Source organism: Physeter macrocephalus, chromosome 8, assembly GCF_002837175.3.
Source record: "Physeter macrocephalus isolate SW-GA chromosome 8, ASM283717v5, whole genome shotgun sequence".
Classification (NCBI taxonomy): Eukaryota; Metazoa; Chordata; class Mammalia; order Artiodactyla; family Physeteridae; genus Physeter; species Physeter macrocephalus.
Window position 1 is genome coordinate 15,810,059 of NC_041221.1, and position 16,265 is coordinate 15,826,323.

Consider the following 16,265-nt stretch of genomic DNA (forward strand, 5'->3'; position numbering starts at 1 on the left):
CCCATACTGGGGTCTCCATCCCCATGCTGGGGCCTCCATCTCCCATGCTGGGGTCTCCGTCTCCCATCCTGGGGTCTCCATCTCCATACTGGCTTCCCCATCTCCATACTGGGGTCTCCATTTCCCATACTGGGGGCCCCATTCCTATTCTGCAGTCCCCATCACTGTGCCTAAGTCTCCATCTCCATACTGGGCTCTCCATCTCCATACTGGGGTTTCCATCCCCATGCTGGGATCTCCATCTCCATACTGGGGTCTCAATCCCCATACTAGGATCTCCATCCCCATGCTGGGGCCTCCATCTCCCATGCTGGGGTCTCCGTCTCCCATCCTGGGGTCTCCGTCTCCCATACTGGGGTCTCCATCTCCCATGCTGGGGTCTCCATCTCCCATGCTGGTGTCTCCATCTCCATACTGGGTCTCCATCTCCATACTGGGTCTCCATCTCCCATACTGGGGTCTCCATCTCCATACTGGGGTCTCTATCTCCCATTCTGGCGTCTCCATCTTGCATAATGGGTCTCCATCTCCATACTGGGGTCTCCATCTCCATGCTGGGGTTTCCATCTCCATACGGGGGTCTCCATCTCCACACTGGGTCTACATCTCTGTGCTGGGGTCTACCTCTCTGTGCTGGGGTCTCCATCTCCATGCTGGGTCTCCATCTCCATGCTGGAGTCTCCTTCTCCATACTGGGTCTCCATCTCTGTGCTGGGGTCTCCATCTCCATACTAGGTCTCCGTCTCCATACGTGGGTCTCCATCTCCATGCTGGGGTCTCCATCTCCATGCGGGGGTCTCCATCTCCATACTGGGTCTTCATCTCCATACTGGGGTCTCCATCTCCCATGCTGGGGCCTCCATCTTCACACTGGGTCTCCATCTCCATGCTGGGGTCTCCATCTCCATGCTGTGGTCTCCATCTCCATACGGGGTCTCCATCTCCATGCTGGGGTCTCCATCCCTGTGCCTGGGGTTCCCCATGCCCTGGGCTTTCACAGTGACCTGTTGGACAGCTTAGGCCAGCTCTGGAGCTTCCCAGGTGGGGTTTCTGTTCACCTTCCTCCCCCAGAAGCATCCAGCTGCATGTGGGACATTAGTAGGGACTGGTCTCTTCCTCTCTGGTCACTTCCTCAGGTCCAGCTGTGCCCAGCCACGCCAGGGTTGGTGGTCTTGGAAAGGCTTCAGTTTTGCTGTTTCCAGGAGTTCAGGCATCTGTCCAGGTGTCCACCTGAACCCATGGTTCTTCTTGACCAGGAGCAGAGTGCTTTTCCCACATTACGGCCGATCCCACCCCCTCCCCTGAGGCAGGGGGATGCCCGTCAGGTCTGCTGAGCCCTCGAGCTGCAGGTCACAGCGGGGTGAGCTCATGAACTTGGTTTCTCCGTCACACCTTTCTCCCAAAGATTCCCAAGTTTGTAATCCCCCTCAAGCTGTACCTTTTAGGGGAAAGTCTAAATATTTTCCTGAATTCATGTCCTCTGCATAGTTAGAAGAAAGCCAAGCTATAAAAATTGGATCTTAATCTGTGCTTCCTGACTCAGAAACGGATAAACTAATTTCATTAAAGCTTCCATAAAAAGTCACCTTCGGGAAGGACATGAACTGGAAAGTTCCAACCTCCAAGGGCAATGATGGCCTGAAAATTTGTTTGTACTGTTTGTGTTGGTGTTGACTTTCATGGATTTTTAAAAGGCAGTGGGCTTATTTAATTAATTTATTTGGTTTTTGCATAGACTGAGGGCTGGCGCTTCTAAGTTACAAACCGTCTGCTTCTGCCAAAGAGAGGGATTTTCCATTATTGCAAATTTCACCGTTCGAAAGAGGGGAAATTGGGAGTCGATAAAAGAAAAGGGAGGGAGGGTGGGTGGGTGAGTGGAGAACATGAAGGACACTGAGGGGGACCGGAGATGGGTTCCTTCCAGGACACGTGGCCCAGGATGTGAGGTCCCAGCAGCGGTCTGCACCGCGGCGTCGGCCCAGCTGGGCGACTCACTGGCTCTGGGGTTCAAGCGCCCAGAGTGGGGACCAGCGTGGAGCTGACCAAGGGCCTGCGGTTCACCCAGGCCTGACACGTGGCCTGCAGGCAGGATTGTCGGTGGCGGGGAGTCACCAGAGGGAGGGGACAGCCTCGGCAGGCAAGAAGGAAGGGAGAGCACGGTTCCAGCTTCCCATGAAAATCTGGAGATTTCCACGCTGCAAGGCCGCTGCCCCCGCTTCACTGCGCACCCTGGCCTGGATCTGGGCCTCTGTCCACTTGCACCCTCTGTGATGGGGTCGATCCTGGCCCCTGGCTCACCTGGGCTGGGCGGGTCTGCTTCAGCCCCACCCAGCGGGGAGGTCCAGAAGCCCTCACATCATGAGATGTGTCCGGGACCCCACACAGGATGCAGTGCTCCTTAGCAGGTCAGAGGTGAAATGCTCCTTGAGACTTAGCAATCCTGTAACCCAGGAGTGAAGTGTATGCAATTATTAAGCTAAATTGTACCGGTTTTCAGCTTTCGCTGAAGAGTTATCCTCCCCTGATGAGCCCTGTCATGGACCGAATGTCTGCGTCCCCCACAAAGGCATATGTTGAGCCGTACCCCCAGTGTGGCCGTGTTGGAGATGGGGCCTCAGAGGAGGTAATTAGGGTAGGAAGTGGTCACGAGGTGGGGCCCTGATCCCGGAGGGTTAGCGTCCGCGTAAGAGGAGGCACCAGAGGGCCCTCTCCTCTCCTGTCCCCTGCGGCTGAGGCCTCATGGGACAGAGTGAGGAGGCGGCCGTCTGTAAGCAGAAGAGCCCTCGCTGGAAGCTGAGCTTGGGCTCCTGGCCTCAGAGCTGTGAGGAAGTAAGGCTCTGCTGAGTGTGGGGTTTTGTCAAAGGGGCCGAGGCCCCTGTGATGATGTGATGGGGAGGGAGGTTTGGGACCTGATTTTTCCCTCTTCACGTGGAGTGTTTGGTGGATTCCTTCCCGCCAGGGATTGGATTTGGGTCGTTGCTGCGTTTACTTTCCAGCCCTTCAGCTGCCGGAGCCCCCTTCCCTCTATCACTGACACTTTCTGGAAGACAGCCTCCCCGGGGCATTTCCAGCAAAGATACACTTGTCTTGGGTTGTGTCAGGGCCTTCAGGGGAGGGAGCCGGCCCTGCTGTGTGCACACCTGCCTCTTACCTCAGACCCCAGGCAGGCCCCTGCAGAGCCATCCTGCAGAAAGATCACCCTGGATCATTTTGTGCCGGTTTTATTTCCCCCATCATCTCTTAATTACCTCTGAAAGGTGAGTCTGGCCCAGGGGAGAGGCAGGCTCTTGGTGGTTCATTCACTCATTCGTTCACTTTCTCCTGGTACCTGCATCCTCCTCAGGACACACACACACTCCTGTGTCCCCCCCCGCCCCAGGACACAGAAAACAGCTTTGATTTTTCTCTCGCTGCCCCTGGATGGACCGGGGGTGGCCCCAGACTTTCCTGGTCCCTTCTGGGTCATTTAGTGCCTTTCAGTCAAAACAGTTAAATCTCTCAAAGTATTTCAAGTGTGAGCCTTCTCCCCGCCTGCACAGAGGCTCCAGCAGGCAGGGGTGGGGGCGCCTGGTGGTGAGCTCGGCTGCTCCTCCCTGAGGTCCTGCCTCACTGGGAGCCATGGTTTCCGGCCCTTCCGGGTTGGAGTGTAGCAGCGGGAAGAAGAGGTGAAGGTTGGGAGAGCTCCTGCCTGACTGGCACTGCCCTGAGCTGGCACACAAGCCTGGGTGGTCTTGGTGTTTTCCTGGCTTCTGAGGACCATGTACCTGGGGGTCTGTTTGCCTCGGTGGCCAACATGGGCGACCCATCCTCTCCAGCTGGTTGTTTGTGTTTCCTTCCATAGCCTGGGTGTCAGATGGTCTGAAGTCTCTTCTCATGTCTCCAGGCACCCTCCTGGGAGGACCTGAGACACCCTAGGCCAGTGCTTGGACATTGTAGCCCCACCTGCTCCCCAGGAAACATACATCTTTGACCTGCTGGTGGGCACGTGGTACTTCTCACTTTCAGTCCAACCTCCTTTGGATTTCTTGAGTGTAGAGAGACCTCAGCCCACTAGCCCCTGGAGGCACGTGGCAGGCCCTCACAGAGCCATCATGAAGCCCCTCTCACTGGGCATCAGGTGAGGAGAGAGCCCCCACCCTTCTCCTGGTGCAGGTGGGGGTGTGGGATGAACAGCACAGCCCTCCAAGGAGGCCCTTCTTCCATCAAAGCAAACACTGATGTATAAAATAGTAGTAATGGTGTATTGTAAGAACAAAAAAAGAGAGAAATAAATCCCTAGCCATGATAGCATATAAATTTGGAGTGGGAGATTTGAGTTAAAGATTTCAACGGTTCTTGTATTAATTAACTTTGGAGGTTGATTAACTAATTCATAATAAAATTTCCAGGATAACCATCAAGATGACAGAAAGGTATAATTTTCAAACTAATGGAGAGAGAAAAGTGGAATGAGAAAATACAAACAGTCAAAAGAAAAAAGACAAGAAGGGAGAAAAAAGAAACGTGAAAGAGTGGGACAAATAGAAAGCATAAAATTCCAAATGTGTCACTAGTTACAATAAATGTAAATGGACTAAACATGCCAACTAACAGATAAGGATTATTAAAGTGATTTACTATATCTGTTTGCAAAAGGCACAGAAAGGGTGAAAGTAAAAGGATGGAAAAAGATATTGGAAACTGAAATGAACTGAAATAAATCTGATGAAGTTATATTAATATCAAAAAATTGATTTGGGGATGAAAAACACTATTGAAGATCATGAGACAGTATCATTTAATAATCATTAGGAATGATTAAACATTTTATTTCATCAAGCAAAGAAAATTATTTTAAATTTGTGTGCCTTTAATAACATAATCTCAAAAATATAAAACAGATATTGATAGAACTACAAGGAAAAATACATGAATTCATCATCAGAGAGAAAGATTTTAGATAGTTCTCTCAGTACTTAACAGAGCAAATAAATAAAAATCAGTAATGATTATAGAAGATTTGAACAATGCAAAAAAGGGTTAATCTCATGGACATTACATAACACTATACTCTGAAACTCAGAACTCACATCTTTGCAAACCTACATGGAACTTGTAAATATATTGAAAACGTATTGGTCGGGGCTTCCCTGGTGGCGCAGTGGTTGAGAGTCCGCCTGCCAATGCAGGGGACACAGGTTCGAGCCCTGGTCTGGGAAGATCCCACATGCCGCGGAGCAACTGGGCCTGTGAGCCACAACTACTGAGCCTGCGCGTCTGGAGCCTGTGCTCCACAACGGGAGAGGCCACGGCAGTGAGAGGCCCACGCACCGCAATGAAGAGTGGCCCCCACTCGCCGCAACTAGAGAAAGCCCTCGCACAGAAACGAAGACCCGACACAGCCAAATAAATAAATAAAATTTATTAAAAAAAAAACACCATATTGGTCAATAAAGCAAGTCACAATAAATTTCGTAAGACAAAACCATGAAAAATGCATGGTGAGCCCTTCAGGCAGTTAAGCTGGAAATCCATAAAAAAGATGACTTGAAAACCTTGATATATTTGGAAATAAACATATTTATAAATAAAATAGATCAAAGAAGAAAGCATGATGGAACTGAGAAAATATTTATAAATCAAAATGTGTGGGATGCAGCTAATGTAATTCTTAGAAATAAATAACCTTGAGTGTTTATATGTAAAAGAAGGAGGGCTGAAATTAATGAGCTAAGCATTCAGTTTTGTAGTTTTGATAAAGAAGAGTAAAAAAAAACAAAAGGAGAGTCAAAGAAAAGAAATAATAGAGGGGAAGATATTAGTGAAATAGAAAGGAAACATTACAATAGAGTTCCTTTAAAATGAAAAAACCGCAAAGATCTGGTGAGACTGATCCAGGAAAAATAGCAAACAGTATTAGGAATGTAAAAGGAACACAATTATAGATGCTGCAGATATTTAAAAGATGGGTTGAGGTTATCGTGAACAAATTTATGCCAATAAATTTGAAAACATAATAAATGCCTAGAAATACAGCTTATTAAAATTGACTCAAGAAGAAATAGAAAACCCGAATAGTCACATGACCATTTGAATCAGTGGTTAAAATCTTCCCACAGAGAAAATCTAGGCCCAGATAGAATTAAAGCAATTTCTATCAAATATTAAAGGAAAAATAAGTCCACTCTGTACTGAATCCTGTGGTGTAGAATTGGAACTGGAGGTATCGGTGTGAACTCACATTATGCACACACACATATAAGAGTGTGTGTGTGTGTGTGTGTGTGTGTTTGTGTGTGTGTGTGTGTGTGTGTGTGTGTGTGTCCCCTAGCTCTGTCTGCTGAAAGGGCCATTCAGATCTCGGTTTCCAGACATGGTTCACCATTAAAAGGAGGCTTTCTGGCCTCCATCTAGAGTTGGAGCAGAGAAAGGACAGATGAGTTTAGAATGTCCGTGCTGGACAGCAGGCCGTGCTCAGAGTGTGAGGAGACATGCCCTGGGACACAAGCCATCCTGAACGGGCTCCCCTGGCCAGGTCTGGGACAGTTTCAGCGTTAAGATGAATAAGGATGGTGATGGATTATAATCCAGCGAATAAAATGGGATTCCATAAATCCACACTGATATAAATAAATGAATGAATAAATAAATACTAAGAGAAGGTTCTTCCTAACAATACATCCATTCTAGATGGATGACTGTAGAGAGAAGAGGTGAATTATAAAATCCCCAGCTGGTAACTGTTGCAGGAATAATTCAGGCCAGAAACGTCAATGGACGCTAAGATTAGTGGGGGAGCAGCCTGTGGGGACAAGTGTCTCGAGGGCGGGGAGGGGCTCCTGGGGGCTGCTGACCCGGCTCACCTGCGGCCTCCTCACCGCCCGGCCCGCTGGTCTCTCTCCTCTAGGCCTTGCTCAGTCACCCCCTCTGGAGGCCTCCTCCAGCCACACTGGGACCCTCAGTGCTCGCCTCTGCCCCCAGGCGGGGGCTGGAGAAATGAATGACTGTGGGCAAGCGAATGACCCGGCCATAGGAAAATGCATGAGCTGATGCAGTGTAAGCCTGGGGTAGACTCTTCTGTTCTCTAAACACGGCTCTGCGTGAAACGAGCACGTTTATTCACACTCCTGATGTTTCTTCTCGCCTAACTGAACTTGGGGCTTTGACCGGCAGTTTGAACCCCTCCTCTCCCGCAGCCTAACTGTGGGATTTGGAAGGACGGGCACCCCGGCCCGTACGGGCTGCTGGTGCCCCCTCCCCAACCCGCCTCCCTCCGTGATTCGGTAAGAGCTCCTCTGGCTCCTGCTGTTTCATTCCCAAGTGCTTCCTGTCACCTTCCCCGTGCTGGGTGGGCGGACACCTGGACTCGAGAGCACAAAAGTCGGCGAGCAAGTCTGTTCTTGGCAGCCCAGGTGCAGAAAACCACCTGTCCGGAAGGAGACTGAGAGTCAGCAGTGTCCTCTGCAGACAGCACTTTCTTCCAGCCTGTATGATTCATGTCCGTCTTCCAAAGGCAAAACAAGGAGTTTATCGTTTAGTTCTTGAAAAGTGAAGGGAGGAGAGTTTGAATGTCTGAAAACTGAAGTGGTCCATTAATCTGGGGCCAGGATTGCATCGGGGTCTGAAGGCACAGTGGGGTGGGGAGCTCCACGCCCTCCCTCTGGCCCCGTCCCGGACACCAGGCCTGGTCACTGGCCCCCCCCCGGCAGGCGCGCAGCACTGCACGGGAGCCCCACGCACGCCCGCTCATCACGGAGAAGAGGGGGTGTCGGGAGAGGGGAGCTGGGGCTCTTGGGGGCTCCTGTCAACTCCTGGCCTCATGTGGCCTCTGGGCCCCGAGAGTTGTCGCCAGGGTCACCCAGAGTGGGGCCTGGTGCTGGGAGCGGTGGTGAGTGGAGCCGGTGAGCAGCCCGGCCTGTGAAGGCGGTCGGTCCTCCACGCCCTGGACCTCTGTCTCACAGGAGGGTGTGCCGGGCCCCCGCAGGAGGTGACAGGGGAGCCCGCCGGAAGGTCGTGCTCACCCAGCCCCCGGGTGACCAGTCTCAGCCGCACGAAGGGGACGGCCGCCAGGGACTTGCCCCGCCGGTTACTCGGCTCGGCTGCTGTGACAAATACACAGACCTTTACCACTCCCAGTCCTGGAGGCTGGAGGTCCGAGGTCAGGTGCCCCACGGTCGGGCTCTGGCGTGGACCGCTTCTGGGTTGTCCCCACACGACGGAAGGGGTGAGGGAGCTCCCTGGGGTCTCTTATGAGGACACTAATCCCATTCGTGGGGCTCCACCCTTGTGACCCAAAGGCCCCTCCGAACACCATCACCCAGGGGGGCCAGGCATCTGGGGACACGGGCATCCATCCACAGGCCTCGTGGAGGTTGGCGCTGAGTTGGCGGCAACAAGATGTGGACGCAGAACATCAGGACATTTACGGGGCACCCGCTGCCCCACCCCGCTCGGAGCTCCTCAGGTGTTTGTCCTTGCTGGATCCTCACGACAGCCCGCGCCCGTCTTATGGGAGCGCTGGGCTCCCAGGACCCCTGCTCTGAGCCCGAGCTCCTCTGTTAAGCAGGCCTTGGAGGGGGTCTGGGCTAGAAGTGGGCAGAAGTGGAAGTGGAAGGCATGCCTGCCCCTTGGGGTCCCGGGAGCTCCAAGCTCACTGTTTCCCTCCACCCTGCCCTCTGGGCACATCGTGGGGGAGAGCAGGGCAGAGCCCTGGTCGTGCCAGCTGCCTCCAGAGGGACACGCGGACAAGCGTGGATGTCAGCCCTGAACTCGAGGGCCTGGGGCCCGGCGCGCTGCTGGACCAGGGCTGGAGGGGAAACGACCCAGGTGCCAAGGCCATGTGTGCTGTGCAGAGCACAGCGCAGAGCCTAGGGTGCTCCCTCGATGCTGAGATGATGCCAGGTTTTACCAGGCGTGTGTTCGTTCAAAGCAGGGGCTGGGCTGTGGACGTGGACCTATCCACCCCAGGATCTGCAGCTGGTCAGAAGCGGGGGTTCAGCCCAGCTTCCCGTGGTATCCCCAGCTTCTCTCGCAATCACCCCGGGTGGCAGAAGTCCTGTACCCCAATCCCCGGACAGCCCTACACGCCCCAAATTCAGCGTGCCCCACGATCTGGGCTCACCTGTCCTGTCCCCTGAGGAGCTGGCTGGGAGCAAAGTGGCTTCTGGGCGCCACGCACCGTCTAGGGGCAGAGATGGGGCGTCTTCTGGTTTCTCCTCCACCGGGAGCACTTGGCACCCCTCAGGGGCCAGACCCAGGCACAGGAGCCCTGAGAAGCTGCTGGTGGGGGCGGGGTGCCCATGGCCCAGGGCTCGGCCCAGGGTGGTAACTGCCCTGAGTCTCCTCTGTGGGAAGAACGCGGAAGGAAGCGGGGTACCGGATGGGGCGGCGGGGTGCAGTCAGCCCCAGTCCGAGCCCCAAAGGGCAGTGGCCTTTCCATTCTCACCCTCCCCCTACGGCTGTGTGTGCAGCATATTCACAGGGACGCCCACTGTCTCCACGACGATTCCTCGCGTTCTCTCTGTTCCAAATGAGCCTTTTCAGGTATGCAAGAAATCAAGGAAGTGAGAGGAAGGCTGGTTCCGGTTGATTCTACAGCCAGTTGGTGGACAGCCTGGACCGGGCAGTGAGAACCTCAAGTGCGGCCGAGCTCGGGCCTGAGTGGGGAGGGAGCCAGGGCTCCAGGCTGGTCGCAGGGTCCAGGCCGGGCTGCGCCAGCCCCCGGGAGCCCCTTCATCTCCGGGAGGGGCGGCTCGGGCTCTGCCCTGCGGGAGGGAGGACGGCTTCCGTGGCACCAGGGCTCTCGGCCGCTCCCACCTGCCACTGGCCCTCAGGCCAGGCTGGGCAGGGGGAGGGCCGCCTGCCCGCAGGGTGGGGCTGAAGGGACGCGGGCGCCACCGGGGTCCCGTCTCATGGGGCTTGGCCCCCTCTCTGGGGACAGCGGCTCACCAGGGGCACGAGGCCCTTGGGCGTGGCAGGCCTCTCCGCCCCTGGCTGGGCCGCAGAGGACGCCTCGAGCTCCGGGCCGTGGGGCACGGCTCCCCACAACCCCGTCCCCAAACGTCCCTCCTCGCGGGGCCTCGGGGGCCACAGCGCCCCCTTCCCTGCACACTTGCACCAGCTCCCCGTGGACCCTGGCCCCACACACCTGCTCCCCGCCAGCTTTTCTCCCGGGCCTGTTGCCAGGGGCGACCAGGAGCAGGCGGGGCGGGGCGAGGCGGGGCGCGGGCTGCCCCTGTCACGAGGGAGGCCCCTGCCCAGGGCCCTGCCTCCCCTCAGGGCCCCGCTCAGAGCCTCGGTGAGACGTTGGCAGCCGGGAGAGGAGAGCGCGGCACCCTGGGGCGAGACGCTGGGGCGAGCCGCCGGACCCAGGTGACGGGCAGAGCTGCTGCGAGCGCGCGCTGCCCCCGCCGCCCGGGCTCCTCCCCCCGCCTCGGGCGCTCCCCTCTCGGGGCTGCTCCCCCCCCGGGCTGCCCCCCACCCGGAAGAGGGCTGGCCCCCGCAGCCTGCGGGCCCGGCCGGGGCCCCCACCCGCACTGGAGTTCGCTGCGCCCTGAGTCAGCTTCCGGGCGCTCCTGACCTGGGGGCCGGGGCTGTCGGCTCAGATGAGTTTTCGGGAAGGCGCCCCCCACCCTGGCTGGGCCTCCGGGACGGCCTCGGAATCACATTCGGTTTCTTCTAGTCTCACCACAGGCCTGGGGGTGGGGCGCGCTGGCGGCCCTGCTCGCACGCGAGGCCCTGGCCGGGGGCCAGGCGGCTGTCACTGCGGCGCTGACGCTCCATCGCGTGACAGGAGCCCGAGGAGGCCCCGCCGGGCGTGCCCCGCGGAATGCGGCTGCGGAGGAGGGAAGTGCGGGTGCCCGGCGGGGGCGCACGCGAGGCTGGGGAGCGCGTGGGGGGGCGGGGAGGGGGGTTAGGAGGGCCCCCGCCCGCCCGCCTCCGGGGAGCGCCCAGCCCCGCCACGGCTGCCCCTGCGCGGGCCGCGGCCCCTGCACGTCTGGGGGCGACTGAGCGCATCCGTCTGTGCGCCGCGGAGCGGGGCTGGGTCCCGGCGGGGGTCGGGGAACCGCGTCCGCCGCGGTGACGTCACCGCCTGGGGCTCCCCAGCCTCCGGCCGTGGGCGGCAGCACAGCCCGCTCGGCGTCCGCGGGCCCGGAGAGCAGGGAAGCCCCGTGCCGACGTCCCCCTCCCCTCGGCGCAGCGCGCACGGGGGCGGGGAGCTGGCTGGGGCCGGGGCGGCCCGTGCAGCGGCGTGTGTGGCGGGCAGGCCTTGGCGGTCTGGACCGTGGCAGTGCCCCTGGGCGCACCGAGGCGGGGTCCTGCCCCCAGCCCCGCTGCTGTGACCCCACGGGCTCTGCCCACCCAGCTGGGAGACGTGGCCTTGTGCTGTCAGGGGGCTGCGGGGAGGGGTGGGGTGGGAGTGGCACCCGGGCCCCCGCCGGTCGGCGTTTCCCTCCTTTCGCTTTCTCAGCCCGTGAGAGCAGAGCACAGGGTCTTTGTGACCCTCTGTCAGAGGCTCGGAGCATTCTGACGCCAGAAGGTTCCCTCGTGGACGTGGCGCCTCTCGGTGGGCTCCTCCTGGGTCTGACTAATCCGAGCTCTATGAGTTTCATGCATTCACCTCTCAGCTTTCTGAAAAGAGTGGAGCACAAAATGGATTAAACGTTAGTTAACGCCTCTGGCTTCTCTGCTCAGAGCTGTCTCACTGCCTTGAAAACCAGCAGCCTCGAGGGGAGCTTGGCTGCTGGCGGGTTTCGCTTGGGTAGGGAGGCCTGGGCGTCTGCCGCACACACAGCGGCGTCTGCATCTCTGCCCAGGGACCCGGGTGTGCCTGTCGTGTTTCCCAGAACACACCTGCTTTCCCTCGAGGAAATGGGTTCGTTTCTTGTTTTACCTAGCGCAGGAGAGGCAGGCGATGAAGCTTCTGAGAGAGGGAGGGACGGAGAGGCCGGCGGAGACTGAAGGCCACGGCAGGGCCACCAAGGGGCTCTGTCCAGGGGCCTCTGCATCGTGCCCTTTGCCCCTGTGGATGCCCTGAGCCTGGCGTCAGGGGTGTAAATGAAGGGTCACCTTGGCCACTGCCTGTGTGTGTGTGTGTGTCTGTGTGTGTGTGTGTGTGTGTCTGTGTGTGTGTGTCTGTGTGTGTGAGGGGTCTCGGTCCACAGTGGTCCTGGCCCAACCTGGAGAGCACGTCGGGGGCCTGCTGTCCTGGGGCCTGGGACCCTGCATTTCTGACCAGCGCCTGGGGGAGCGGATGTGCCCTGGAGGGAAAGTTCAGCACAGCTTGCTGGTTTTGAAAGAGAAATGCTGGAGAGTCCCGTGCTGTGGTTATATTTTACCCCCAAACCAGACGAGTCAGGGACCGCCTGCAGGGCCCTTGGTGGCATTGACACTTCCCCTAAATGAGGGAAACGGTAGGCACAGCCCTCCCGGCCTCCCAAGAGGCATCAGCGCCAGGCCCGGTCCTGGCCGGGACCCCCTTTAATGCCTGTGCCCTCAGCAGCCCCCAGCGGCCCCCATAATTCCCAGGTGCCGATGATGTTGAGCGCGGAGTTGGGGGTCCCCCACCAAGCGCCAGGGGCTGGGACGTGGATGCCATCCGTCTGTCTGACCTGCACATCTGTCTGTCTGAGCTTTTCACCCCAAGTGGACGTGAGGCCAGACGGGGGGGGGGTTGGGAGAGGCAGCGTGAGCCTGCAGGGGACGCCCGCCCGCCGGGGGCATTGGCTGCTCCGCTCTGGGCGAGGGGCGGGGACTCCAGGAGGGAGGGATGGGTGAGGGGCACGTGGGGGTCCCGGCCGGTGATTGGTTACCAGGACCAGTGGTGTCCAGTTTGGGGACCTGCCCACGCTTGGGTCTTGAGAGGGGAGCTTTGGGGAGCCCCGGGGGTCCCTGAGGTGGGGAGGGGGGTTAAGGGGTTTGCAGGAGGGGAGGGGGAGTGCAGTTTCTGGGGGAGCAGAGTGGGGCGGGGTCCTCAGGTGCGGCCCAGCCGTGAAGGCCCGACCCCCCGAATGTCACCCGGCTCCCACCCAGCTGCCCCGCTCTCCGCCCTGGGTGTCTGGGCAGCGAGGAGACCACAGGTCAGCGTGCCTGCGGAGGGTGGGTGGAAGTTGGAGAAACGTCAGGGAACCGTCACTAACTGTGCTCTCCTCCGACAGCCCTGCAGCAGCCGGCGGCCGGTGCCCCCTCACCAGGAGACAGGGATCCGCGTGGAGGGTCTGCCGTGCTGGAGGGAAGGCTGCTGCTGGAGGTGAGCCCTCGCCCGTGTCACGTGCAGCCGTGTCCCCGTGGGCCTAGGTTGTGACCGCTTACAGCCACTGGGAAGTTAAGCCTCAGGAAGGGTTGCAGGGTGTGGCTTCAGGAACCCCTGGGGGCAACACAGGCGGTGACCTCGAGGCCCATGAGCTTCAAATCTGAAAATCGTTTTCCGTTCTGCATTTTCTGGTTTTACTTGTCAACGGGAGAACCTAATGAAAAATTGAGCGGGCTTTTTACCGCTCAAAGTGAGGACAGAAGACTCTGCATTGTGCGTCCCAGGTCTAGCGGGCGAGCCAGCCGCCCTGTTGTTGGTACTACACGCTGGGCGTCACGCCGGGGCTGGGCTTCTCACCTGAGACAGACCCGGCCGGCTGGTTCTGAACTGCTTTTCCTGACCCCGTTGCTCGTGGGTCAGTTTCTTAAACAAGAAAAGAGGAGGTGGAGCTTCCTGGGTTGGATCAAGTCACAGAGCGAGGGTGCCGCGGCCTCCTCCGCTAGAGAGACCCAGGCCCTGGTCTGCCCCTCCTCCAAGGGGCTGGGGGTGTGCAGGCCGTCCCTCCACAGGACAGTGTGGGTGCCGAGGGAGAGGAGCCCGTGGCAGGCTGCCCCTCAACCGGCCGCCGAGGTGACCCTGGGGCCGTGCTTCCTGGCCGTGCCAGGAGAGGCCGGGCCCACGTGTCTCCCTGCCTGTCCGCCTCGGGCCCTAGAGCCCCGCTGGGTGGGCAGCTCTGCCCCCACGGGAAGCCAGCGGCATCCTCGATGCCCTCCGCACCCCCGACGTTCGGTGCGTCTGTTAGGTTGACCCGATGAGGGGCAGACGTGGCTCAGGATTGGTGCCGCTTCCGCTGGGAGAAGTTGCGCCGGGCAGGAGCCCATCGGCTTCCTCCAGGCGCTGCTCTGCAGCCAGGCTGCTCCGTGGGCCGGAGCCCCTCCCGCACCTGTCGCTCTGGGCTCGGCGCCCTCGCCAGCACGACGGGAAGGATCACGGCGGTCAGCTCCCGTTCACGTCCCCGGCCCCCCGGGCCAGCGCCTCTCGCAGGGGACACATTGCGCTCCGCCCGCGGAGACACGCGGCTGAGCACGGCAGCGGCCGCAGCACCCCACTTCCCCCGCGGCCCCGACAGCGCCTCCCGCCCAGCAGCCCCCGCCGTGAGGAAGGGAGCCCACGAGATGCCCTTTCTGTCCCACCTCAGCCAAGCCCCTCGGGGGCTGGCAGCCTCCCTCCACGTTACTCCAGCTTTTTACTAGAAGCGCCAAACGCTGACCAGGAAGAGAGGATGGACCGACAGGTGGCGGGACTGGTGGCCGGGCTCCGGCTGCGGTCAGCAGTGGCCAACCGGCTCCTGCAGTCCTGCCCGTGTCTCCTCGGGCCGCCCTCGCCCTGCCGTCCCCTCCCCTCGCTGCACCTTCTCATCGTGCGGGCACCGCGTGCAGCCCTCTGCTCTCCCATCTGCCTGGCCACGGCGCCCCGCCAGCCCTGCCCCACGGCCCCCCAAGCTCGCGGCCCCTGCTGAGGGGTCTGGATGTGCTTTGAGGATCTGTGAGCTTAGGGGCCTTTTGCTGTCTAAAGAGATAAGAACAGGCGAGGACCGACATTCTTGCAGGCACCGGGGTTCACGTGTGAGTCTCCTGTGTGGGGAGCCGGGGCCCTCCCAGCCCTGGAGCCGTCGGGAGCAGAGTGTGGGCCTCAGAGCAGCGAGCTTTTGGAGATGTCGTGCCTTCGGTACAGGAAGTGTTTCCATATTCGTTATTCATCAGGGTTTTAGGAAGCAAATCTTAAATATTGTTATTTTTCCTTTGCAACTGTTTTTTCTGTCAGTGCTAGTGAACATGGAGCTGAAAAATGTCCTGCCAGTTTGAATTTTATTCTTGGTAAAAGATAGCTCGTATTGCTCTTTTTCGTATTCATGTTCAAAATTAAAATGACATCTTAGCCATAAAATCTTTTTTAAACCTTTGTTCTGAGCTATAAATACAGAAGCCAACGCACACAGCCCATCTCCCAGTTAGTGCTCAGGGCACTGTCCTCACCTCTGTGCCCAGGGCCACACTCTCCCTGCTTCTCCAGTGGGTGCAGAGCTGCGGCACCGCAAGGCTGTCCTACCTTCGGGCGGGGGGTGGGGGACGGGGGGCGGGCCGGGCGGGGGCGCCTTGGGCCTTTCTGCTCGTGGGTGTGCCTCGAAGCCTGGACTATTAAGTCTTCCCTGGGGCCTCAGGGCGTGGACGGCCGCCCTGCGTCCTGGCTGAGGCTGAAGCCCAGGATGGGATGACCAGGCCTGACTCCCAGGTCCCCACAAGCTCCTGGGGGCCTGGGGCCAGGGGAGGCGGTGCGTCCTGTGTCTGGCCTGGGGACGTCTGGGGAGCTACCCGCCGGGTGGACTTTCTCAAGAAGAGGTCCTGAGGCTGAGGGGTCTGGGTCTGCTGCCCATCTGCTCTGGGCACCACAGCCTGCCCTGGTGCACACCCTGCCCACTGGGCTCTCTGGCCGGGCCAGAAGGGTGCCCACCCGCCTGCTCCATTTTGGAGAATGAGGTCCAGCAGTTCCTGAAGCGGCCGCCTTCATATCCAACGTTCTCTGTAGCCACAGGATGTTTCTGGAAGCTCCCTTTGATTGGAATCAGGGTTGGTTATATGACAAGGGCCCTTCACAGCACTGCCAGAGAAGTGATTCTCAAACTTTGGGATTAGAGACTAATTTTCAAGTTAAAAATATTCCCAAACAGAGCAAAATAAGCAAACCAAGCAACAATAACAAGAAAATCCTAGGTTTTATTTCCAATCTTCAGTCTCTTGAAGATGAACTGTCATCAATTCCTATAAGATTTAGAGCTGACAAAGACGTTAAGAGTGACTGTGGGGCTTCCCTGGCAGTGTAGTGGTTGGGAGTCCGCCTGCTGATGTGGGGGACACGGGTTCGTGCCCCGGTCCGGGAGGATCCCACATGCCGCGGAGCGGCTGGGCCCGTGAGCCATGGCCGCTGAGCCTGCGCGTCCGGAGCCTGTGCTCCGCAACGGGAGAGGCCACAGCAG

General features: G+C 58.6%; 1 protein-coding gene across 3 annotated transcripts in view; it reads left to right on the forward strand.

The window, feature by feature from the left end:
- Positions 1–16,265, forward strand: part of AHRR (aryl hydrocarbon receptor repressor) — a 76,994-nt gene that overhangs the window by 20,013 nt on the left and 40,716 nt on the right. For all 3 annotated transcript variants that reach the window (XM_024118504.2, XM_024118507.2, XM_055086496.1), the window contains exon 4: positions 13,137–13,228. In XM_024118504.2, coding sequence (XP_023974272.1) covers positions 13,137–13,228 — 92 coding nt within the window. The remainder of the gene's footprint in view (positions 1–13,136; positions 13,229–16,265) is intronic.